Below are 26,009 nucleotides of genomic sequence, written 5' to 3' on the forward strand. Positions count from 1 at the left end.
GTATCATATTTTAAACAGATATACAAAGACCAGCTGAGACATAACCTTTCACTTCAACTTGGTCTAGTCTAAGAGAGGCAGTTCCATTCAGAATTCCTGAGGGGGAGAAGAAATTGACTTTTATCAAGTTTTCGTACTCAATTGAATCCCATAGCTGTGGAAAATATACACATTCCTTCGAAAATGATGGCTTCTTCCGACGTTGCTCGGCAACCGGTCTGTATATACATCTTGTTGTTTTCCGTATTAACAATAAGTCGAGCAGGGAGTGCCTGGGTCTTCAATGAAGTTAGCTAGCCGTAACAACTAGCATAACTTTAGCGTCTTCTAGCGTTAAAACTCAATATAATCTGTCGACTAAAATCAAAATAATTTATTTTTTATTTAACTTAATGCTATGTTTTTGCAATGGGTATCGGTCCAAAGACGCGTATTAATAGAGGGGCGTTAGCCGCATGGAAGCAATCACGTCATCCGGCTGAACTACTGTAAAGTTTGGCTGACGTTGCAACTCAATTCAACAAACAAAATAAAGTTTTAAAAACAGGTTTACATTTACTTATTAATTAACGGATTTAACTATTTGTACATACATATTTTTAGTGTGCTATATCTGATATCGAAAGCCCTTTGGCTACTTTAAAATACTAGATTTTATCCAGGGTTGGGTAGGGTTACTATAACCTGATTACTTTCAATTACTTTTGGTTTACTCCAATACCAAATATGCTAATAAAAGACAAAAGAAACTAAATATGAATAAAATTATGACTCAAAACACGTGGTAAGCTTTCTCTCCTGGCTTTGATCTCCGGCAAAACTAACATAAAATGCAAACAGCTTGCCGACATCATTTTTGCCGTTCCATGTATTCCGTTACTCCACAAGCCTGCACAAAATGTAGTAATTTTATTCATATTTAGTTTCTTTTGTCTTTTATTAGCATATTTGGTATTGGAGTAATCCAAAAGTAATTGAAAGTAATTCAGTTAAAGTAACCCTACCCAACCCTGTTTATATCTTAAAGGTGCATTATAGATGGTGTTCGTAACTTTAAAATATTCTACTTGCGAACGCCATCTTCTGGGTGAAATCTCGATTGAAGCTGCAATCGAGATTTCACCTTTTGTTGCATGTGCAAGTATGTTAAATTATTGGACACGCTCAAATATACTACTCACTTTTAATATTTTTTGGTGTTTGCATTTGGTCTGTATTTTAAACAGTCCCTTTCTTACTTTCACCATTTTCATCCTTGAATAAAAGAAAACGGCGAGCGCACAAGTGAAATTGTTCAGTTTTGTGTGCTTGTTGAGATTGGTGATTGCTCTGGAGTAGAAAATGTTACAGTTTTGGCTTGACTTCAATGATTTGCTTTTACGTTTATTCTCGACTTAAAGTTCTTTTCAGTTGAATACTACATGGAATAAACACAATTATCTGTACCTTATTTGAATGGGGAATAAAATAATAAATCGATTATTACAATAATTGTTTGCTGCAGCCCTATAATATAATACACATCATGCACCAGGATTATTTCCTTATGTCTGAGTGTTTATTTTTCATTTTAGAACTCTTGGCTGTGTTTCAATTATTGAATAGTTGTGACTAAGCAAATGTAAAAATGTAAATTGTTTAGGATCAGGGACTCCGACCTCTCTCCCTGGCTGGCCACGTGGGATTTGACAGCCTTCCTGACCAGTTAGTCAACAAGTCTACGGGTCAAGGCTTCTGCTTCAACATCCTCTGCATTGGTATGCTACCCATCAAAAACACACGGAAATGTGTCATTGACAGTCTTGTTACAATACAAAACCAATTTGTTTAGAATATTCAGGGAGAAAGGCACAAGTAGTTCAATTTCAAGATATTTAGCTGTAAATATCACAATCCTAATCAAGAGCTACAGTTGAGATTATTATAAAGTCTTACACTACTGTTCAAAAGGTTGAGGTCATCCAGACAATTTTGTGATTTCCATGAGCAACACTTATTGGAGGTCGCTGGTTCGCGCCTCGGCCGAGTCATACCTAAGACTTATAACATTGGTAAAATGGCGGCGCCCTCTGTTGGCTGCGGCTGCATCGGCTCGCTACAACGGGTCAGGTGTATCGACATTTCGTTCTGTGTACATTGTTACAAAGAATGACAATACAAAGGAAATTATTATTATTATTATTATTATTATTTATCAGATAAGTTGTCCAATGTCCCTTAACCAATATTATTTTCTTCCTTTTGTTGGCCAGTCTAATATATATATTTTTGCCACTCTGCCTTGAAGACCAGTGTCAGAGTCTGATGTTTTGTGGGTACTATATAACCAAGCTGCTAGTTGAGGACCTGTATGTATGGGCCTCTATACACCTTTTTAGATATTGCATTAAAACACACAACCAAGTTTACAATTTATGGGGTGTATTGAATAGAATAGAATATACCTTTATTGTCGGTTTGAATATATTGTGACAACGAAATTGGACGTGGCACTCCAGTCCCACATTTTACAGTGAGGATAAAGAAAACAAAGAGATAAAGGAACAAAGAAGACGTTTGTTCTATCCTTGATTGCATAGGCTTTGTTTTATTTTATTGATGATTAGTTTTATGTTATCTTCATAAAAACATTGCTTTATCTTAAAAAATAAGACAATTTCTAAGCAACTTTTGAATGGTAGTGCATGTCATCATTTTATTTCTGCCTCCAGGTGAAACCGGTATCGGCAAGTCCACCCTGATGGACACTCTGTTCAACACCAATTTTGAAAACTTTGAGGCGTCCCACTTCGAACCCGAGGTGAAGCTGCGGGCTCAAACTTACGACCTGCAAGAGAGCAACGTGCGACTGCGCCTCACCGTGGTCAATACAGTGGGATTTGGAGACCAGATGAACAAACAGGAGAGGTCAGAGCTTTGTTTGAGAGTCAATGCCGTCTGCAGCCACCCAACATCACCGTTTACTATCGGGAGTGTTTGTCTTCTAGCTACCAGCCGGTGGTGGACTATATTGACAGGCAGTTTGAAAGTTACCTGCAGGAGGAGCTGAAAATCAAGCGCTCCCTTTTCAACTATCACGACTCCCGGGTCCACGCCTGTCTTTACTTCATCTCCCCGTCGGGTCACTCCCTTAAGTCTTTGGACCTCGTAACTATGAAGAAACTGGATAGCAAGGTAGGAGAATGTCCTGGGTTAACACAATAAAGATAACCGAGTGGTGCCTCAGCTTTCAAATGTAATCCCTTCCGGATCAGAGGTCAAAGTGTGCCGTAAATTCCGGACTATAAGCCGCTACTTTTTCCCAAATGTTCAACCCTGCGGCTTATTCAGTGAAGCGGCCAATTTATGTAATTTTCCCAACTGCCACCAGCGGCACTCGAGTTCAAAAGGTAAGATTTAGACTGGTGGAATAAGTGCGCCGAGGTAGACGGCATCCTCTTAGTTTGCGTACAAATTGTTAGTCTGACAAAGGTTCTTTCCGATAACGAGGAAGTCACCCTTGATGGCGGCAGTTATAGGGAGAAAGATGAGGACGATTAACTGTGATTGGTTTGAACAAATTTATTGACACTAAAAACAGAAAACAATCATGACAATCTCAACAGCAATTAAGCACATTCACAATATTATATTCCAATATTACGCTTTTAACAGCAAACACAAAGTGAGGTTTGAACAAACCTTCTCGAAAATCAAACATATTCACAATTTCATTATATAACATCTTTGTTAGTGTCAATAGATCCGTCCAGGCCAAAGTCGATTGTCCTCGGTCTGAACAAATCCACTGACACCAACAGCAGCAAAACACAGCCATCAAGCATATTCACATTTTTTTTATATTTGACAATATGACGTGACGATATGACGTTTTAACATTTTTTCCTGACATTTTCAACATCAATGAAACAATTTCAGAGTTATTTTCTTTTAACAGTAGTTAACCAGCGTGTAAAAGGCAATACTATTGTGCAAGGGCATAGCTCTGCCATCCCACCCTCCCAAGCAGCATTCTTCCAGTCCTCTGTGTGGGTCCTTTCCATTCTGCGTGGGTCCTCTCCCTTCTGGGTTCCACAACCCAGGCCGTTGCTGCCGGGACTCCCACAGTGTAGCTCCGGCTCCCCCCTCCGGGTGGGTACAGACGAGTCTTCTTTATGGCTGCGTCCTAGGCCCGCCGCTCGCAGATTGTATGGTATCTGCAGCCATTTGGAGCACAGCCACGGGGGGGATCTGCCTGCACCTCCATACCAGCAGGTTTCTGGAGGTCCAGATGGCGTCCTTGATGGCGGCGAGAGTGAGCCAGTCCCTGGCAAAGTCGTTCCGATGCCTCCTCGACCGACTCACCCCGTAAAGCACGTACTGTGCATCAGGGACCTCTCCTGCTGGCAAGTCCGGGAACTTTCCTAGTTGTTCGGCCATTGTCCACAAGACCTTGGCAGCGCTGCACTCACAAAAAAGGTGCCTCACCGACTCCTGGGCGCCACAGCCAGGTCGAGGGCACGTCGAAGTCGCTGACATTCCTCTGTGGTGCATTACAGCTCTGACTGGGAGAACTTCATGAGCCACCATCCATGACAAGTCTCGTAGTCTGTTTGGGAGGGCAGGATGATTGACGTTGCTCCAAACCGTTGTGGATTCGCCAAACGCAAGCCCCCGCACAGGGCTTACTGTAGCTCGCTCTTGCACAATAGCAATAAGGGCCCTGTGGTTTTGTAAAGTGTGACATTCTTGTGTTTCCAAATCAAACTTCTTCAAAAAATCCCGGATAAAGAGATGTGTTGGTGGCAAGTTAAACGAAACTGGAATCAAACGATTGTCTGGTACAAGCTTTAGCTTCCGCAAATATGAGCCCATCCAAAAACGGGTCATTGCTTGACTTTTCGGGTTGTTGGGTGGGCCCACAGCGTTTTGGAAGTGGAGAGAGACATATTTGCTTCCCAGGAAAAGCTGGAGGTCAGGCACTCCTTTCCCCCCTTTTTCCTTTTTCTTTTTCATTGTATCTCTTTTTATCCTTTCCCACTTTGAGCCCCAGACAAAGCGAAAGATGGCTCGGTCCATTTGTAACAGCACGTTTCTTTTAGGCATAAAAATTAAACTGATTGACAAAAGCATTGGGAGGATGATCGCTTTGATGATTAGGACCTTCCCCTCTATTGTCAGTTTTCTTAGTGACCAAAAAACAAGTTTTTGCTTAACTTTCCTTGTCACGTCATCCCAGTTGGTCTCGCCTCCTCCATCCACATTGAATTTTATCCCTAGGATTTTCTGGTCTGTCTTTAACACCGTCAGCGGGAGTCCTGCCTTTTCTGTCTCTTTCCACATTCCATAAAACTTCACTTGTGATTTTTCTCTATTTAGCCTTGACCCAGACGCCCTCCCAAACAGGTCAGTCAAGTCAAGGGCTCTTTCAACAGATGCGCGGTCAGTACACAAAATATTAAAATCATCCATGTACAAAACACACTTGGTAATTTGTCCCCCACTTCCTGGGATATTGATGCCTTCGACAAATCTATCTTTTCTTAACATTTGTGCCAAAGGTTCAATGCAAAGAACATAGAGAAGGGGAGACATAGGGCAACCTTGACGTACACCGCAGTTGATCTCGATTGCTTCCGATAAATTCCCGTTAATCATGAATTTGCTGTAGATGTCTCGGTATAGCAGTCCTACCCAATTGATGTATTTTTGGGGAAAACCACATTTTTGCAATACCCTGAAGAGGTATTGGTGCGAGACTCGATCAAAGGCTTTTTCAAAGTCTAGGTTTAGGACCGCTAGTCGCATGTTTCTGTCTCTTGCATAACAAATGGTGTCACGGATCAGCATGAGACTGTCGCTGATCTTCCTTCCCACAATGGCACAGGTTTGGTCTGGATCAACCAAGTCTCCCAAGACAACAGACATTCGTGTTGCTAGAAGCTTGCTGAAAATTTTACAGTCCACGTTTAAAAGCGTTATGGGTCGCCAGTTTTTTAAGTCAATTTTGTCTCCTTTTTTGTGCAATAGAGTAACTATCCCGATTCTGAAACTGTCTGGCATATGGTCTCGACTGGAAAATTCGTTAAAAACAGTTAACAGATCTGGTGCTAAAATATCCCAAAAAGTCCGGTAAAATTCGAGGTTGAGTCCGTCCTCCCCGGGTGATTTGCCTTTTTTCATAGTCTTTATGCAATCATTCAGTTGGTCTTGGGTAAAGTCTGATGTTAAAAAGGGGTCTTGACGCACTGATCTTGAAATATGATCTAATACATGCCCCATTTCATTCTCATATGTTTCTTTCTTTTCAAATAATTTTTTGTAGTAGTCTTCGACCAATCTGGTTATTTCACTACATTCCTTTGTTATTTGCCCGTTTTCGTTTTGAAGTTTAAAAATCCCCTCATTTTTGCCCATAATTTTTTTAAAAAAGTAGCGTGTACATTTTTCCCCTTCTTCTATTTCTCTTTCTCTGCTTCTTATTATGATGCCTTTGCTCTTTATTTCCGCCAAAGCGTTTAGTTCTTGTTTGATCTCTTTGATTTCATCATTAAAGTCCATCCCCTTTTCTGTTAGGATGAAATAGCGTTGGAGTCTTCTTTGTAGTCCCGACATGCGTTTCATCTCTTTGAGTTTCTTGTTTTTCCCTGCATTTTTAAAAAAGGTCTGTGTTCGTTTCTTTGTCATTTCCCACCATTGTGCTCGTGAATCATACGAGTCTTGAAGGGTCTGCCAGTCTTTGTACAGCTCCCTGTATTGTGCGGCTAGAGCCTCATCCTCCAGCAGGGAGCAGTTTAACTTCCACAAACCCTTCCCAACAGTCATACCTGAAGGAAATGAGAAAGAGCAGGACAGTAGCAAGTGATCCGAAAAAAAAACTGGAATTAATCTTGCATCACTCTGTGCTAAACCCCTCGTAAAGATGTAGTCTATTCGAGAGGCTCTGGCATTGTCACTACTGAACCAGGTGAAGCCCTCCTCTCCTGGATGTATGGATTTGAAACAGTCCACCAGTTTAAATGTCCGGCACATGTCTTGTAATAAAGTTGATGTTTTATCTACTTTAAACTCCTCATCATTCCTCTTTCTATCCTTCCTACTTAGGATGCAATTAAAATCTCCTCCCACGATTAGTGGTTGATGGCCTAGCATATGCGACTGGATGTCCTCTAAAAGTTCGTACCTGAGTTGTCTGTCGGCATGGCCGTATATGTTAATGAGGTTAAAATCATTCCCTATATAAGAAAGTCTTGCTAAGATTGCGCGTCCGTCTCTTATCACAGTACTCCCCTTTATGATGAGTTGAGGGTTGTTTATTAAAATGGCTACCCCATCGTTACGGTTTTCATTCGAGCCACTCCATAATGACGGATATGGCCAAATCTCTTCCCACTGTTTATAATTTTTTAGAAAGGGGATGCAGCATTCCTGTAGTAAAAACACATCCGTTCTGATAGTTTTTAAGAACGATAAAACACTGTGAGCCTTAACCTTTGATCTCACACTTCTCACATTGATAGTAGAGAATGTAATGTTCATAATTGTTGTTAAAGTATTTAAACTAGTTAGACAAAACCGGGGGATCTGAGTCCATTCTTTGGTGATCATCGAGATCATCGAGAGTGTCACCTGTGTCAGACACATCACTTAAGAGTAGTACCTCATTTTGAGACTCACCGGGGAAAACTCTGGGACCCTCTGACTCTCTGTCTGTGGTTCCAGGTCTTCCCCTTTTTTCTGGGTTAGGGGGTGAGCCAGAGGACCTATCAAAGGGTCTCTTACTTCCTTGCCCACTAAGGGTCAGATTTTTTCCCTCCCCGACTTCCTCCGTCTCAACTTCATACAGTTCCCTTGTGGGCTTATTCACCGGCAATCGGCTTTCTTCTAAATCTCTTATCTTTGTTTCTGGTTTTTTCACCACTCCCAATTTTGTCTTACTTTTACTCCTCTTTCCAGTGCCCGTATGGGTTTTTGGAGAGTCATTCGCCTTTTCGATTTGTTTGACTTCTCCAAATCCCGCCAATGGCGTAGCAAACAAATTTGCTAATTTGAACTCTCTTCCAGGCCCTTCCTGATTAATATGTGTTTTCGGAGTGGCAGTTGCTTTTTCTATTCGTTTGTCATGTCCAAATTCAGGTATTTTATGAGAAATCGAATCAGAATTTCCAGGTTCTTCCTGTTTCAATTTTGATTCTCTGGTCTCTGCTCCAGGGGTTTTGGTAGGTACATCTGTTTTTTCAATTTGTTTGTCTTGTCCAATTTCTTTGTGCATTTCTTGATCAATTTCATTGGGTATTTCCATAACTTTATTCATTTCCTGTTCATCTTCATTGGGTATTTCTATAACTTCATTAATTTCTTGTTCATTTTCATTTTGTATTTCCATGACTTTATTAATTTCATTGTCTTTGTTATCTTTATTCACTTCATTGTCTTTGTGACATTTATTCATTTCATTATCTATGTTGTCTGACATCATTTCATTGTCTTTGTTGTCTTTGTTAACTGCCTTCCTAGCTTTCAATTTGTTAGCAAACGAATTCGGGCAGTTTCTAAAGAGGTGATTCGTTTCTCCACAGAGATTGCATTTTCTGCTATTGCTACATTCCTCAAAGGAATGTCCAATTGTTCTGCACTTTCCACAAAAAATTCGATCACATACCTCAGCCAGATGCCCATGCTCACCACATTTGCGACAGAGTTTCGGTTGCCCTTGATAGTGGATAAAGCCACGGTTTTCCCCCAGGAATATAGTCGACGGAATTTGTTTCATTCCCTGAAAGCCCTGAGGATCTTGCCGTAGTTGGACTGGTACCCTCCAGGCACCATTCCAATAGCCTTTCTCACACCTCACCTTCATAGCCTGGCCTTTTACTGAGCAGTATCTACTCAACCAATAACAGACGTCATCAGCACTGATCATCTCACTAAACATTCTAACGACGACAATCTTGTTAGTATTATCAGTCAGCTTCTCCACTGTAAATCCTGAAAACTGGGACCTCACTCCCTCAAAGCGATTCCAAAACTCTTGATAAAGAGCTGCCGTTTCAAAACTCACATCAAAGCCTTTGCCAGAAGTCATTTTTATGACAGCATGTACCTCCTCCTTTTTAAACTTCAGAATCTTTTCAACAAACTTGTTAATAAAATCCTGCCTTGACATTCCCTCCGAAATTGCCACAACATCTTTGAGCAAGAATCTCACGCAGTTACGTCTCCGCCCGCCGGTATAATGCCCGGCCATGACAGGACTCGGCTGCTTTACTTCTAACTATGTTAAAATGGTTAGAATTGTAAAATTAATAATTAACAATACTCTTAAAACCGACGCCAATGACAGTATAAACGCATAGAACGAGCAGTGCTAACCTGATGCGTCCACCATCAACCGCGACTTAATTCCGCTATCATAAAATACAGTGAATTTCGCATTTGTGGTATGGCTTTTTTTAACAGATACGCATGATGTGTTGCGATCGTGTTATTAGTAGCGCGTTGGTACCTTTCACAGGCACGGTTTGGGATGAAAATTATATTATTATTTTTAAAGCTTTGAAAACTCTCTCGGTGTACCGTCTTTCTTTGTAAATATGTGTAACCATGTATAATATGTATTTGCAACTCAGGGATCAGAATTTTCCGCGGATCCGCGGATTTCCGCTGTTTTTGAACCCCAAAGGTCATTCCCGTAAATCGTCTAAATTCGTTGAGAAAATATTTTGGGGGGGTGAGGTATGATACGTGACTGTTTCATCACCCCAAGTTAGCAGTTAGAGATCGCGAGAAAAATCGGCAAAAAGAAGATCTATAACACGCAACGTGGTTTAGCTAACAAATAGATCGACTCCTACCATTGGTCGATAGGTTCGCTGATAACCAATCAGCGGAGCTTTTGTTCAGAGCATTGGCTTTCTCAAAAATGGCGCTCCTTCCGATCTTTTCAAACGGTGAAATGAGTGTTTAAAAAAGTAAATATGAAAATACTAAGAAAAGAAGACGAGGCTTTTGTCTCCGAGATTGATAAAGGAATCAAGAATAAATTTAAGTGGTCATGGCTGGAGAAGACTGTCACAGTAAACGTTAAAATCGGCGCAAAGATCGAGGAAGTTACAGAAACTTTGAGCCAGTTCATCGCAAAGTGTGATGTTCCAGGGAAAGCAAAGTGTCTATACTGTGTCGTCTGATCAATTATGGTACGCGAGGTTGTGTGGCAATGATCGATCATGCTAAAATGAACAAGCACAAAGCAAGAATAGCTTGCCGGCGATCAAATTATGCACTCGGATCCGCATTTAAAATCGGCAGTGAAACTAACAGTAACACCACCGGTTCAACATTATTGCCCGTTCCAAATCCTTCCACTTCAAATACTAGCAGCAGTCAACCACTGGTTCCCCTGTGTGACAGAAAATCCCAATCTGAGGTATTTATAAATCTATTTATTTATGAAATGATTTTATCTTTTGTGTTTATACAATATTTAGAACAGGATAAACAAAATTTAAAATTTGTTATAAACATGATTAAAATAAATTATTTTGTATCATCATGATCATGTTCAATATTACAAATGCTTTTAATGTCAATATATTATTATTTTTTAAATTTATATATATATATAAAATACATGGTTTCTGTTTAATTCATTCTAGTGCAATTTTCACATAGCAAATAAGATAAATGCTGTTGGCTTCAGGGGGGCTTTGCCCCCCTGAGCCCCCCACCGGGCTCCGCCCTGAACCTGGCCGGGGCCTGCGGCCCCTGGCTATTTCAGCTGAAAATGAAAATCTCCATTCTGATCCCTGGCAACTGTATATTTTTGTAATGCATTTATTTTAGAGACTTATTGTGATATGTTTTCTACGAGCGAATCAAAAAGAAGGGGCGGAGCAAACGCGGGCTGACGGGAAGTGGGGCGAAGCTGAGTTAAATCTCTTTGTTGTTGCAGCGGACAATAGTGGATACCGGTATATATTTTTCCCACCCTTAACTTTGGAAATATACATTTTTTTTCATCGGATTACTTTCAACGGAACCCGGACTTTAAAGGTCTGCATTAAATTCTAATTACAGGTATCATTTTCCGTTCATGTTGCCGATTGTGGTGTTTGGATTGTATACTATATTAATAGTTACAATCGCGGCACCCAGTCAAATTTGGGATAAGCTTTTGACCTTGCTACATGTTTTAGTGTGGGCGCGTGCGGCTTATATACAGGTGCGGCTTGTGTAAGGACATAACCAATAATGCCCGTAAAATGTAGTGCGTGCGGCTTATAAACAGGTGCGCTCTATAGTCCGAATATACGGTAAATTGGTCAACGTCCGAATTAATATATTCCATAAGAAATGATGGTAATGTTATTAATCTGTTCCGGCATCTCCTGTGATGGCGTCTTTTTTGCCTCCTTTGTGAGGTACATACCAGCCGACATCTCTTTTCCTTTTCCAAAAAGAACAATCTCATCTTTGATAATGTTCCTTATTTGTTTCATTCTGGTCTCTGTTGTCACCCCAAAATTTAATACAATAAACTTCTTTTATTTAGGCACCTTGTTAAAAGCTGTATCAGCTCTCTAATCCCTTGTCACTCTAAAGTTGTATATGGGTTTTCTTATTTCTTCTGCACGCCAACAACGTATAAGTGGGACAATGCTTCTATTATAAGGGATACCGGTTCGCTGTCTTAACATTTTAAACCAGTCATAAGTGGATTTAACAGTAACAACAATCCCCTCGCTTCTTGGCTGCCAGAATGTTCCCTTGGCTTAACGCAGGCTGTTTAAAAGCTATACTTTTGTCAAAAGCCATTGATTTCTCTAAATTCTATGTATATGTTGGAAGCATTCAAACGCTGAGGCACCATTGTACTTCATATTACTGACATAGCTTTCGTTTTTGGAGTATTTAAATTAAAATAACTATGTAGGATAATGCTTTTTATTATAATTAATGGTTCAGAAATTCACAATCAAATCTCTTCTCATAGAGAGTCTATTGTTAATGTAACAAAGTGTTTTGATCACACCCATTCATTTGTGATATGTTTTTTTACTGCCATAATGCTATTTAAGTTTTTAGTGACTCTCGTTTATTCTAAAACCAACTTGACTGCATATTTATATATTTTTACTGTTTTATAAACTCACTGTGAGGAAACATCACACAGATGTTCTTGGGGTGACAGGATCTGACCATCTCTCAATATTTCTTCTAAGACACACGGTCATCTAAATAATCAACAATAGATATGTTTTGAGGTCGATACAGATATTTCACAGGGAAAAACGAATTTCTGAGACCAGATAAACAAAGTACTCAAAAAGAAACCAGGTTTGGTCCCGTTTTTCTGCAACTCTATACATGCTGTTTAAAAACAACAACTGTTTTTGTGTTTGCACCACCAGTAGTTGAGTATGTTAGACTTAACCGTACCCAATGCCCTATTTATTTGCGATATACTTTTAGTTTATTACCGTAAAATTCAGCCTATAAAGGTGCACCTGATTATAAGCCGCACTCAGTGCATTTTTCAAGGAAAAAACACTTATTAAGCAGCAGCTGACCATAAGCCGCATGTGCCCACACTGGAACATGAGATTTTTACAAAGAAAGACAGTACACAGGGTTAATAATATACGGTAACTTAACCACCTAACTTTCCGACGGCCCGCCAGTGGGCCGCCGGACTTTTGATAAATAAATACGAATCTGTATGATGTCACCAGTGACTGAAATGAGTCATTCCACATATGATTGAAATGCTTAAACTCTCGGAATTGAAGATAGCATTTAAAAATATACTCATCAGAGACACATCTCGATCATTCTGAAACAAGATACTCGAAAACTATAAAGCCGACGTAACTCACCAGTACGTCCCCTTGGCCGTCTTCAACTTCTTTGAATGTCCGCGAAAATGGCCTCGTTACATCAAGGAGGATCCCTAGAATCCAACAGTTTAAAATATTTACTCCAAAACACACGATAATGCCGACAGAAATCCGCCTAAAGCATTTCTGTTTCATTGAACGTTGTTTCTTGTCATCTTTGGTTTCGCCACATTATTTCCCTTTACAAATAAACTCGTAAAATGATTCCCAGTATGGTAGTTAGCGCTCCCCTTTTGATTGACACCTTTTCCATGATGAGGGTCTGTTCATGCTAGTGTTACTCATGCACAAATCGTGAAGGTACATTAAACTTGCATCTGCCTCGACACACATATTCCACCTGTCTTACGCTTACCGTTACTGTTTTGGCGCCCCTAGTGGCCGTTTAAAAATGCATCAATTGGCTGCGTCGTTGCATAAGCCGCAGGGTTGAAAGCTTAGGAAAAAAGTCACAATTTACTGTCCAAATCTTGTGGTATTATTTATTGCTTTTATTAAAGGTGGGGTGTGTCTTTTTAGGTGTCCTTAAAACATTGAAAGTAGAATCCTATCTCTATTAAGTATCTGTTAACAATGCCTGAGTACAAAGCCCCTTTATATTTTTCCCCCATCACACCTTTGTGCTTTGACTTTATTTTTACCAGACCTGTTAGGGACTCGCAAAAGCTTAGAAAGTATGAAAGGGAGGGGGGTATTTTGTAGAGTTATTTCAGGCTCTTCCTCTCGTTCCTGTTAGTGTAGCATGAAAATGGCGGAAATAAGGATAGGACTGTTTCAAATACAGTCCAAATGCCAACCCAAATCCCCCAAAAAGATGATAAAGAGGAGTTTATTTGAGTGTGTTTAATAAATGTACCCTTGCTACTTAGAGTTACGGTTTTTGCTGGTTCACCGCTTCGCGGCTTTTGAATTAAATTGCCTCTATTGTCATAGATATTAACGTATCATGCATTTTATTCAGATAGAGGACACACAGCTATAATGAGGGGTGGGTTGTGTCTGTGTTTGCGGCTGTGATGGGCTGGTGTATGCCGACTTTCAAACACGGGCTGACGCACATGCGGATGCGGGAACAGACTGCGAAGCATGGTGCCAGATTGCTTGTAGCATTTTGCTGTATTTAAATTAAATTGATTAATTAAATTGGACAGTGTGGAAAGTTTGAAAGGCGCAAAGAGATGGTGATAACTAGCGGGTGCTCCATGGATTATTATCGGGTTCGAGAAGCGACTGAGACGGCGGGGGCGAGAAGCCAATACTGATAGGTTTGGCTTACTGCTACAGCTTGGCTAACTACTCTCTTAAGCCACCCCTGTCGAGCCTGTAGCTCACAAATGCCAGACCCATTACCCATGAAAATAAGGCGGTTGTATTTTAATCATCGCGGCGAGCTGCTGAAGTCGAGGTTACCCGGTGCTAGCATGCAGCTAGCCAGCTGCTCTCTAAATTACTTTGTTACACTAATAGCAAAAGCTCTTCAAATTTGTTGTAAAAGTAAATTCTTTGTTTTCAATTATTGTTTTAAGTAATTACATTATCAATCACTTTTATCGTATAAAAAGCAAGAATAGGTTGAAATGCAACAAATGTTCAAAGCACATAAAGCTGCAAAGCACTTGGACAATTATGTTGGCTGACGCTTAAAAGATTGTAATCTACCAAGTTAACAATTCAAACAATATACAAATATTGATTGACATTTCTTTATTGCCATTGATATCAATCTTGAGAAACATTATATCTAACGGGATTAGGGTAAACATGTTTTAAAGACTTTAAATGGAAAAAATAAGATAAGACTGTCAAAGAATAGAGCCTCAAAAATAAAATAACACATAATGAGGGGGGATTTTTTTAAGGGTTATTGTTCTATTTTCTTTATTAATTATCCATTATCCGTTATCGGTCAGTTCATAATACGCTACAAAGCCAAGGAGCCGGGACACTTACTCTCAGCCAAAAGGCCGAGCTAAGGTCCTAGCCTCAATGCCTTGCTGCGATCATTGCGAATGCACCGTTCCCGGAGGTACTGCAATACCGGGCCGATGTGTGGAGTGGATAGAGCAAGCTCTTATTCCATCTCCGGATTGCAAAAATCAATCGTCATAAGGTCCCGACGCGTCTAGAATCTTAAGATCCTGGCCTATCCAACACGTCCCAGCACAGGTTGATTAATGAACACATTTAGGGAATAGATCTTATAAAAGTGTTAGAAATAATTGAAATCATCATGATTAACTAAGGCCTTACTACGTGCGCCAGTTTACACAAAGTGGTCACCTATTCGTCATTGAATAAAATCATAGCTGAGAATTGGAATCCAATTTTGAGGTACTTAAACGTAGACTAGTCCCAGCCTATGACTGGCAAGGTGGTCACAACCTTTCCCATGCTCTCTTGCATGTCACTGCCGGGAAGTGGCAGTAACCCAGTATTTGTGTGTGAAAAGAGTCAGACAAACAAGCGTTGGAATGTCACCACGCACCCACTCTCACAAAGATGAGTTGTTATTTTGTGTCACTTTACCGACAGGCAGACAGAGAAACGGGACATTTATTGAAGACACAGTCAGCCGCGCGGATTGCGTTGTTTTGCGCGCCGTCTTCACGTTTTTATTTTTTATTTTCCTGCTAGATTCTGACCTTGAAACAGAAATAAAAAGCATTCCTCCGCTTGACAACATGACACACACCCACACAGTCAGGAATGTAGGGTGGCTCAGACAGCAGAATAGGCTTCTGAGCCCTATATAACGTCAGTAGAAACAGTATTATCTCTGCTGCCCACTTTTTGGGTTTGCTATTTACAGTACCAAAAGGCTCACGAATCGAACATGCTGCCATGCAATGTGAGTTTTATGATTACTTTTAAACTTAAAAAAAACATTGATTTTGTTTTCGTGGCAAGTAATCTTTTGTTATATAGAACTCTCAAAGGGCTGTCCTGACTACAGACTATTATTAAACCGTCCCCTGATCTGAAACCTACACGAGGGGAAGAAAAAAATCTCAAACTTAGAATGATGAAAATGAGGAAACCTCTAGATGGGGCCGCTCATGAGGTAATCCCCCTTCCAGGACGCCCAGGCTACAATCGATTTTGCCAGGGCATCAACAGACAATGCACATGATACATAGGCAACACCAGAGTTGTTAATCGGGAACTACAGAAGATTTCCCTATGTGTCAAGGTTGAGTCTGGGCTGGCTGGATGAGAAAAATAATTTGAACATAAATCTGTACTTGTGAATTCATTCTATAATCAACTATTTGGCCACATTCAGCGCAACAGATGAGGTGAGTTTTACCTTTTGGGGAAATCCCCCCCTCCCTCCAAAATTTGAAGTTGGTTTGGCCCATCACTCTGCTGTAGCCGTCAAATTAACACTGTACAGCACGAATTATATGAGTCGGGTACAATAGAGGGGAGAAAGGGGCTAAATGGAACAAAAAAAAACAGGTAAAGAAAAAGAATCGTGTTAAAGGACTGTTATAATTTATTTAATTCATTTTGCACTTTTTTCCTGTCTTCTCGGTGTCCCTCGTTGTGTGCTGTGCTACGTGGTTGCAGAATCTAGCAGTTAAATGCCTTCACCGGGTAGATTCTCACTCTCAAATAAGCCTGTAGTGATGGGAATTCCGTCTTTTTTTGAGAAGCGGCTGTTTTAGCTCTGCTCACTGAAAAGAGCCGACTCGATCGGCTCCCAAAAGTCTCTTCAGATTGTTTTTGTTTTATGTAACATTATGCACAAAATTACTTTTGGGGGACGAAAAAAAGCTTAGAAAGAAACAGAAGAAAAAATACAAAGGTGAAAAGAGAAATAAAAAAGAAACAATAACAAAGGAAGAAAAAAGAAGTAAAAGGCTACAAGACTCAAAATGATAAAATGAGGAAATGAGGAAAATTTCTAGAAAAATAAATCTTAGGGGAAAAAATAAATTAAAAAGAAGAAAAAAAGCAAACACAATTTAACTTCCGCAGAGATACCTACCATCTCATTAAGCTTGCAAATAAGTTCCTGTTGACCATTTCCTGTTCCTAGGTTGCATGTGAGCGAGCTTCTCCGCTTTAAAATGTGTGAAAACTAGCCTAAAAAGATCACCGTCTCAGGAAATTTTGGAGTCCTTCATGCTGATGTACACTGAAAAGGAGATTCTCGTGTCTTTAGACAATGACATTGTCAAAGTTTCAGAGACCAGAGCTTTGCTTGGAAGTATTTTGATGTTTTAAGTAGGCTTCTTAAAATGGGTGTAGTGAAGCTACTTCATAAGAGTTATAGGAGTTTAGTGTAAAGCTTAACAATCGGTGGGGAAGGCAAATGCAATTGCGATTTCAATTAACTTTCATCTTTATCAGAATCTTTATAAAATTTAAATGGTAAATGGTTTTCTGTTAACCTATCAACATATACCTACGTTTATTCTGAGTAAAAATGCTTCATAAGAGCTCTCTGTTCCATTCATTCAAATTCCCCTTCCATGGCTAAGTGGAACCGGCTTTGGGTCTAAAACTCCCGTGCTGAAAAAGGGCCCCACTCCAGCCCGGTATCTAAGAAATACAAAATGTCAGGTTGACATTTTCCTGTTCCAAAATCTTGACAAATGCAGCAGGTTCTAGATGATGGCGTACATCAGGTTCAAGTGCCGATACGATGGCTCTTAGAGAGTACATATTACTCTTATTTTTACCCAACACCTATATGGGTAGAGATTTTTCTCAAAAACGCATATGTTCACGATATACTCAATATCTCAATCGTATGTCTTGATAAATGCTCATGCAAGAATAAAAATCATATATGTAAATAGCAGACATATTCGTGGATCTGCAAAATACACGATTGACACCCGATATTTATTTTAATGGACTTGGAGAATCGGCTTTTATAGTTCTTAAAGTGCTTACGTTTTTTCCATGAAAATGGTTTACAAGTCAAGTCACATTTATTTGTATAGCCCTTAATCACAAGATGTCTCAAAGGACTGCACAGGATTACAGTTCCACCATCCCCTGATCTTAAACCAACATGCGGGTAAGGAAAAACTCAAAACCTCAGCACGAAGAAAATAAGAAACATTGAGATGGGGCCTCACAAGTGGTAATTTCTTTTTCCAGGATGACCAGGGTGCAATACATTTCGCATTGTGTAACAGTATACAAAACATAGTGAAAATTAATAAAAGTAAACAAATTTTTACAAAAGTCCATAACAACGACACAGCTTCCCATCTCTGCCCTTGAATTAGCAAGTTGATACTTAATTATTTCCAAAAATCACACGTTCTCCCGACAATTTATGAGTGTGTCTTTGCAATCCTAGTTTCATGCAAGCAACTTGTTAAAATTTTGTTAAATTCTCGAGAAAGTAAGTCAGTGCCTTGATGTCATCGTGCAGGTGAACATCATCCCCGTCATCGCCAAAGCAGACACAATCAGCAAGAGCGAGCTCCACAAGTTCAAGATCAAGATCATGAGCGAGCTGGTGAGCAATGGCGTCCAGATCTACCAGTTCCCCCTGGACGATGAGACCGTCACCAAGGTCAACATGGCCATGAACGTAAGTGCTCGCCTACATTAAAGGTAGAGGTAAGATTTGGGCCTAAGAAAATCCAGCCTAACTTGAATGCAGGACTTAGCTGAATCAAACCAGAAAGGTCTCGTTTTTTCTGAGGACTCGGGAGGAGGAAAGGTGATTCCTTACAACAAAATATAGCCTGTTTTTCTGTATAATCATTCACATCTTTATAGTTCCCTGTCTGCAGAGGTTATATAAAAAACTGGGTGTGCCTTTTGAGTTGTCCTTAAAAAGTTGAATTTTAAATATTTTCTCTAATAAGTATGTGTTCGCAATCCCTAACTTCGTCCAATGAGCCTTCATGCTTTACTCCAATGCGCCTATTTGCTTTTATTTTACATTTATCAGCCTTGCTCGGGCGGAACACATTGGATTCGAGGAATGGAGGCTGGGGGGAGTGCTGGAAAGAGACGTCATGCTTGTCACTGCAGGGTTTTTTTTTTTGTATTTGTCAGTGGAGTACAAAAATGGTGAAAGTAAGAAGTGGCCTGCCTCTGCTACAGTCTAAACGCCAACCCAAACCCCCCAAAAGATGAAAAAAGAGTTTATTCAAGCACGTCTAAGAAGTGTCTTTATTCATAAACATCCATTATCTGCACCGCTTATCCTTACTAGGGTCACGGGGGTGCTGGAGCCCATCTCAACTATCTTTGGGCAGTGGGCAGGGGACACCCTGAACTGGTTGCCAGCCAGTCGCAGGGCACACAGAGACAGACAACTTACTCGCTCATTCACACCTAGGGACAATTTGGAACAGCCATTTTACCTGACGTCCATGTTTTTGGGAATGTGGGAGGAAACCGGAGTGCCCGGAGGAAACCCACGCAAGCACGGGGAGAACATGCAAACTCCACACAGGAAGGTTCGATCTCATGACCTCAGAACTGTGCCACAGACGCGCTAACCACTCAGCCAGCGTGCTGACTATTTGTAAACAATTAACATCTAATCATGTGCCATTCTCTGCTGCCATTTTCTGGCTTAAGGTCATGATTGCAGCCTAAGTTCTTCAAATGCAGCACCCCACCTTTAACTGACAATTTTCCTTGATTAAATGTTTTTTTAAGAGTTGACTGGAAAATTTTAACGGCGCCCATCATTTTGACAGACTAAAAATTGGGCCATAAACCACAGGAGCAGTCTATCCTTTAGGAGAGAAAGAGGGGCAAAAAAACGAACAATGACGGGTGGATAATTATTAAAAGAAATGTCAGCGAGAGTTAAGCCGACCCGAACGCAATGATTGACAATTTTGGCGCGACCCGGGCCAAAATTCGGGTGGAGCTTGGGCTTAAAATCCTACCTCTTGACCACGTACTGTCCGCATCCCAGCAAGCGTGTCCGTACTGTTCAAAATTAATGGCGGCTTCTTTCAGGGCCATCTGCCTTTTGCTGTGGTGGGAAGCACGGAAGAAGTGGCTGTGGGAAACAAGATGGTGAAGGCTCGTCAGTACCCCTGGGGAATTGTGCAAGGTTGGTACGGCTCATCCAGGTCACACTAATCTAATTTGTCTTTCAAAATAGCATACTAGAGCAGAAGTGACCCTCGTGGTTCACTGTATTCATTTTGAAGTTTCCTTCATATAAAACTTATTTAACCATCTTTTTAAAATATTTTTAATGTGAAAAAAGTATTATTTAAACCTGTAAAGTACTTGTTCTTGTTTTATTACATCTTAAACCACAGGTCAAGTACATAACTGCCCGCCCCAGGTAGCCCTGAATGAACACCTGAGTAGTCTGTGGATCTGTTTCGAAAACAGCTCACAAGTGATGGGTCATTGTGATATTCTAGGAAATTGGATTTTTAACTGGCCTGAGAAATCATTCACATGATTTGTGTCTTTAAATACATTATACATTCTTCTAAAATCATTTTAACCTATATATCGGACCCCCTATACTAGGCGGAGGTTTTAGGGATCTATAGAGCCAATTTTTAACCCTACTTTTAATAATTATGACATAATAGTAATATCGTAACACAAAGCTACCAATTAAGAATATTCTAGTTTACTACACCAGTCTAGAACGAATTTCTATATATGCTTTCTCTAAAAAAAACTCAGTTTTTATTAAGTCAAGTCAAATTTATTTATGTAGCCCTTAATCACAAAAATGTCTCAAAGGACTGCACAGGATTACAATTACACAATTTCCTGATCTTAAACCAACATTATTATTATTTTATTTTTTACAAATGTGTTATTTGTAAGGAATATTAAAGAGTTCATATCAAATTAGTAAGATTAAGCTCTTAAATGCCACCAGTAAAAACATTTTTGAATCAGAATTTTGTCTTCATCCATTCTGAAGTCCAATTTTCAATATTTGGCAGCTATGTTACTATGTTATTATATATTGTATGGATTAAGGTTTGGTATACTCTCAGTCAACCACTAAAACATCTGCGGTGTACAAGGGCACCGAGTGATTTACCTATATAGATTATAGGCTAATCTTGGAGAGAATTTTGGAAACATTGATCACATATTTAACAACACTGCGTCAATGATCTCATGCCAGTTAGATCAAATTTCCTAGAAATTCATAAAGACCTCATTATTGGTGAGATATTTTCAAAACCGGTCAGCGGCTACTCAGTTGTTCTTAAGTGGTTCCTGGTGCCCTTGGCCTCCAGGTTGGTGACCTTACATTGGCGACTAGGCAATTTCCCACCCTTATCCGAGTCCGTCATCCCATAATAACGCCACTGTGTCGCCCCTAGTGGAGAACGAGAGCCACTGCGACTTTGTAAAGCTTCGCGAGATGCTGATCTGTGTCAACATGGAGGACCTGAGGGAGCAGACGCACACACATCATTACGAACTGTACAGACGCTGTAAACTGGAGGAGATGGGCTTCAAAGACACTGACCCCGAGTGCAAGCCCGTCAGGTGAGCGGCTGCTGCTGTGCACGCCTGTTTTTGAATTACCTGCATCAACATCCTCGCTCTCGTGTGGATGCAGTCTGCAACAGACCTACGAAGCCAAGCGTCAAGAGTTCCTGGTGGAGCTCCAGCGGAGAGAGGATGAAATGAGGCAAATGTTTGTGCAGAGGGTCAAGGAAAAGGAGGCGGAGCTTAAGGATGCAGAGAGAGAGGTCAGAAACTGCTATTAGTTGAATTATATGTGTTAATATATTTTTTAAAACTTGTGTTTACATGAGTCGAAAACTGAAATTTCATAAAGCTCATCTAGGTGGTGCTCTTGTTTTAATTATAAAAGCCACCCAATAAATCTACTGCACATTTAAACCAAGAGTCTTATCTATAGGGGTAAAACGTATGACAATGCTTCGAGAAGCTGAGATTCAAGTCCAAGCCACATTTATTTGTATAGCCCTAGATCACAAAAAGTCTAAAAGGGCTTAACAGGCCATAATTACACCCCCTAATCTGAAACCTACTTCAGGGCAAGGAATACTTAAAAAAACCTAGCTTGAGGAAAATATGAAACCTGAGAGGGGCCTGCACATTTAATCCCCCTTCCAGGATGACCAGGCTGAAACAAAGGTTGCAATCAATATTCATTATATAACCAAGATAAACATTAAACATAAGAAATAACTTAAATTGTGCAAAAAGTCCAAGATTGCAACAACAAAGCTTCCCATCTCAATCAGCTGGTTGATGCGGTAGGCTCAGGATAGTGGCATATTACATGTATCAAGATTCAGAGAAGTTTTATAAAACAAGTCACGACAATGCGCTGAACCAACAATCAAAATCTGTTTTTTTTTTCGGGTTAAGATGCATAAACTTAAGTACGATCTTTACATTTTCCTCTATGTGCTTACTTGCTACGGTGTTAAAAGTAAACAAACAGCAAGCCAAACTCTTCACTTGCTCTTTTAAGGTGTCTTAAATATAATTTCATAAAAATGTATGCATCGTGAAACTGTAAGTAAAAGAAAACAGTACATTTTCAGCATCTGTTTGTTTGAATATTTTGGTAAAGTCATATTCGTACAGAATTAGATCTAATGTCAGCCTGTATAATATATTACCTAACATAAACATGGTAAATTACAATCAGGGTTGGGTAGGGTTACTTTAACTTGATTACTTTCAATTACTTTTGGATTACTCCAATACCAAATATGCTAATAAAAGACAAAAGAAACTTAATATGAATAAAATTACTAAATTTTGTGCAGGCTTGGGGAGTAACGGTATACATGGAACGGCAAAAATGATGTTGGCAAGCTGTTTGGATTTATTTTCATTTTGTTTCTGTCGCATTTTATCTTAGTTTTGCCGGAGATCAAAGCCAGGAGAGAAAGCTTACCACGTGTTGTGAGTCATAATTGTATTCATATTTAGTTTATTCTGTCTTTTATAAGCATATTTGGTATTGGAGTAATCCAAAAGTAATGGAAAGTAATCAAGTTAAAGTAACCCTACCCAACCCTGATTACAATAAATATTGGACTTTTTCTTCAGGCTAACAAATTATTTAGGTAAACTTGTCAATAACTTTGACATTGCTTTCTACTGAGACCGAATTACTTTTTTTTTCTTCTGCGTGTAAATGTGAAGGTCTAAATATAAGTCATGCTGCCACCTAGCAGTCAAAACGTAAACTAAATCTACTATTAACAGGAATTACCGGGGTAGAACAACATCCATGTGCATTTTGGTAACAGTTTTACACTATTTCCTCAACTTGTCGGAGCGGTCGCTTCCAACAGCAGAAACAGTTGTGTGTCATCTGAATGCTGATATCACCAAGCGGAAGCCTATCAATCCTAAATAGGAAGGGGCAAAGTATAGAGCCCTGTGGAACGCCACAGGTGACACTAAAAGGTTCAGAGGTCATATTGTCCAAGTCACACAATGCGTCCTGTCTACGCAAGTAGGAGCTAAATCACAAGAGTACTTCTATTCTTGACTATCAAAAGAAAACAAAAACAGCGAGTTTAAATCCGATGTCGTCGTTGTCATCCTCACATGCTCTTCTTGGCACATTTCAGTTGCAGAGTCGCTTCGAGCAGCTGAAGCGGCTCCATGCCGAGGAGAAGACAGCCCTCGAGGAAAAAAGAAGAATGCTGGAGGAAGACGTGAGCTCCTTCGGCAAAAGACGTGCTGCTGCGCAGTTGCTGCAGGCACAAAGCCTCACCGCCAACGGCAAGAAGGACAAAGACCGCAAAAAGTGAGCAAGACTTCTTTTTCTTCACCTGAAATCCTTTGAATGGGCTATAGAGGGCACTATAATCCCTGTGACTTGCCGTGAGTTTGATGGCTTTTTGGGTGGAGGCACCCCACATTTCCAATTTGGGTCTTGATAGTTGAGAACATATTTTACAGGTTATTATTCTGTGATTATTTGTAAGACCTACTGGTATAATAATGTTTCTCACCACACTTGTTTCTTTCTCCCCAAACAGTTCCAGCTTCATGTGAAGAATTCTGGAATGGAGCTCCAGTCTGCCAAACAACTTCTTTTTTTTTTTTTTTTTTTTTTAACTTAAGAAAACGTTTTTGTGGCCAGTCTCCATCAATATCCTAGAACCGCCGTATACATTTATCATCAGCACCAACAAATGAAAAACATACATTGGGTCAAGAATGGGCCAATACACTACTTGGGAGAATTTGATCTAACTTCCTGGATTTTTCTTCTTCTATGAAAAAAAACAAAATTGTTTGGTGGCTTCATAGGAAATAACCCAATTTTCATGTTTTCTTTCAAAATTTATATTACAAGTAATATTTTGGTTATTAAAAACAAAACACTGGTTTGTTTGAACGAAAACACTATTTGTGGCGGTTTCAATAGACATCGTTATTTGCTGCCAATACGTGGTAAGAAAACTGCAATTCGTTAAAAGAACAGTATTGATTTGAATAATAAGCAAAAAAAACATGAATTCTCATATAAACGTGTATTTTTTCATTACTTGTGGGTCAAGAAACTGAGTCATTAGACAATATTATCTAATCGGACATTGTATATAATTTAGCGCCTCCTAGTGGTAAAAAGACTGCAATCATTAAACACATAATTGAATGATGGCAAAAATAAATGTACCGTCATTTAACGTGCATTTTTTAAAATACTTTGGTTTTTAGATGATATCACTTAAAGCAACTTTGTATTTAGAACCTTTTATAGGTAAAATACTTCAATTATTGGGAAATAATTTATATTTGAACAATAGAAAATATAAAGCTACTATCATATAATTGTGTCTTTAATTGTGTCTTTTTTTAAATACTTTTAGGTCGAGAGATTTGGTTCTTAGACAATGTTATCACTTTTAGGGACATTTTATGTTAATTAGTGCCTCCTAGTGGTAAAAAAAAAACAATCATTAAAAATGTTTTATCTGTTTAGATAAGCCAAAATGAATGTACAAACGTTTTAAATACTTGTAGGTCAGGAACACTGTGTTCAATTTGGTCCCTGCGAGTCTCCGTAGTTTTTAATCATCCTTGCGCTTCGTAGCACTCGTTTTAGGTTACACAACAAAATGTGGCATCTGGGTGTCAAATCTTACACAGTGTCCCTTTAAATTAAAATAACACAATATCTTGTTACTATTATGACCAAAATAATAGTTTTTAGAAGGTTAATTAGTATTTAAATAGCCCAAGTAGTGTATTGGTTTACTCCTGACCCAAATTGGTTTATTTTTTTATATCCCTTTTTTTGAAAAGTGTTACATTTGCCAAAGTTAAGACAATGATTTTTGTGCTTGCAGGTTTTACTTTGTCTTCTAATGTATTCCTTTATGATATCCTCCACGATACCTCCTTTTTTTGATGTGTTTTTAAAGGTCCCTTTGGTTTTAGAAGCTGTCGGGTTTTCAAGTGTGGGGTTAATAACGGACCTATAATAGTTTTATAATGATACATTCGTGTCTTTGATATTGAAACGAGGTCACCAGCAAAGTGGGCGCCGGGAACAAAAGCAGCATTGGGACTACTTTCAATTTGTCATTAAGTGTCATTTATCCTTAAAAATGGCACCCGCGTCATTCTTTTGATGTGATTTTAATGACTTTATTATAAAGCTTTCAACAGTGTCGAACAAAAGCAACAATGTTCTAACTCCACTAATCTAAGTCCACTCGGCTTTGAGTTTCGTGCATGATTTACATAAATTACACGGAATGTTTTATTTTGCTTGCTGGCTTTTTTCTTTTGGATGTTTTTGCTGACGCGCTTGTTTACGAACGCTAAGTCATGAGGGGAATTGCGAGAAAAGCAGCCAGCGAGGCAACTGTACTGTACTTTGATGCACTCCTATCCCGAGAGACGCAACTCGTAGCTTTTGAACACAATTTGAGTGCTGCTGCGACACTTCAGTATGTTACACGTGCCTTATGTGTGATCAGTTTATTGTAGGAGGGGAAAAACATCCAGTGAATGCACACTGATGGAGGGAACTTTTTTATATATTTGTACTACACTCGTATTTATGGAATAAACAGTGTTACTCGGGAGGCTTGTCGGTTGTGTTTGTCCATTCGGTTTGGATTTTCTCTGGAACGAATGATTCATTGTGCCATCATCACCTCTGTTGCCTATACAAGAACTTTAATTCGTAACACA

At 39.5% G+C, this 26,009-nt stretch overlaps 1 protein-coding gene and 1 pseudogene across 2 annotated transcripts; one reads left to right on the plus strand and one right to left on the minus strand.

Moving 5' to 3' along the window:
- Nucleotides 1–67: 67 nt before the first annotated feature.
- On the plus strand, nucleotides 68–24,187 carry septin10 (septin 10). Of its 2 annotated transcripts, XM_088352815.1 has the most exons (10): nucleotides 68–216; nucleotides 1,643–1,757; nucleotides 2,712–2,907; nucleotides 2,988–3,174; nucleotides 18,271–18,432; nucleotides 19,827–19,923; nucleotides 21,179–21,347; nucleotides 21,421–21,553; nucleotides 23,426–23,604; nucleotides 23,840–24,187. In XM_088352815.1, the coding sequence occupies exons 1-10, from the start codon at nucleotides 184–186 to the stop codon at nucleotides 23,853–23,855; spliced, it is 1,287 nt and encodes a 428-aa protein (XP_088208941.1). In that variant the 5' UTR covers nucleotides 68–183; the 3' UTR covers nucleotides 23,856–24,187. The 2 variants fall into 2 exon arrangements, with proteins under 2 accessions (XP_088208941.1, XP_088208942.1); XM_088352816.1 differs by lacking the exon at nucleotides 23,840–24,187 and having other exon boundaries at nucleotides 23,426–23,608.
- LOC148352655 (U2 spliceosomal RNA) lies at nucleotides 14,880–15,095 on the minus strand (annotated as a pseudogene).
- Nucleotides 24,188–26,009: the final 1,822 nt, after the last annotated feature.

Source organism: Urocampus carinirostris, chromosome 14 (assembly GCF_059441175.1).
Source record: "Urocampus carinirostris isolate Australia breed hairy pipefish chromosome 14, RoL_Ucar_1.0, whole genome shotgun sequence".
Taxonomy (NCBI): Eukaryota; Metazoa; Chordata; class Actinopteri; order Syngnathiformes; family Syngnathidae; genus Urocampus; species Urocampus carinirostris.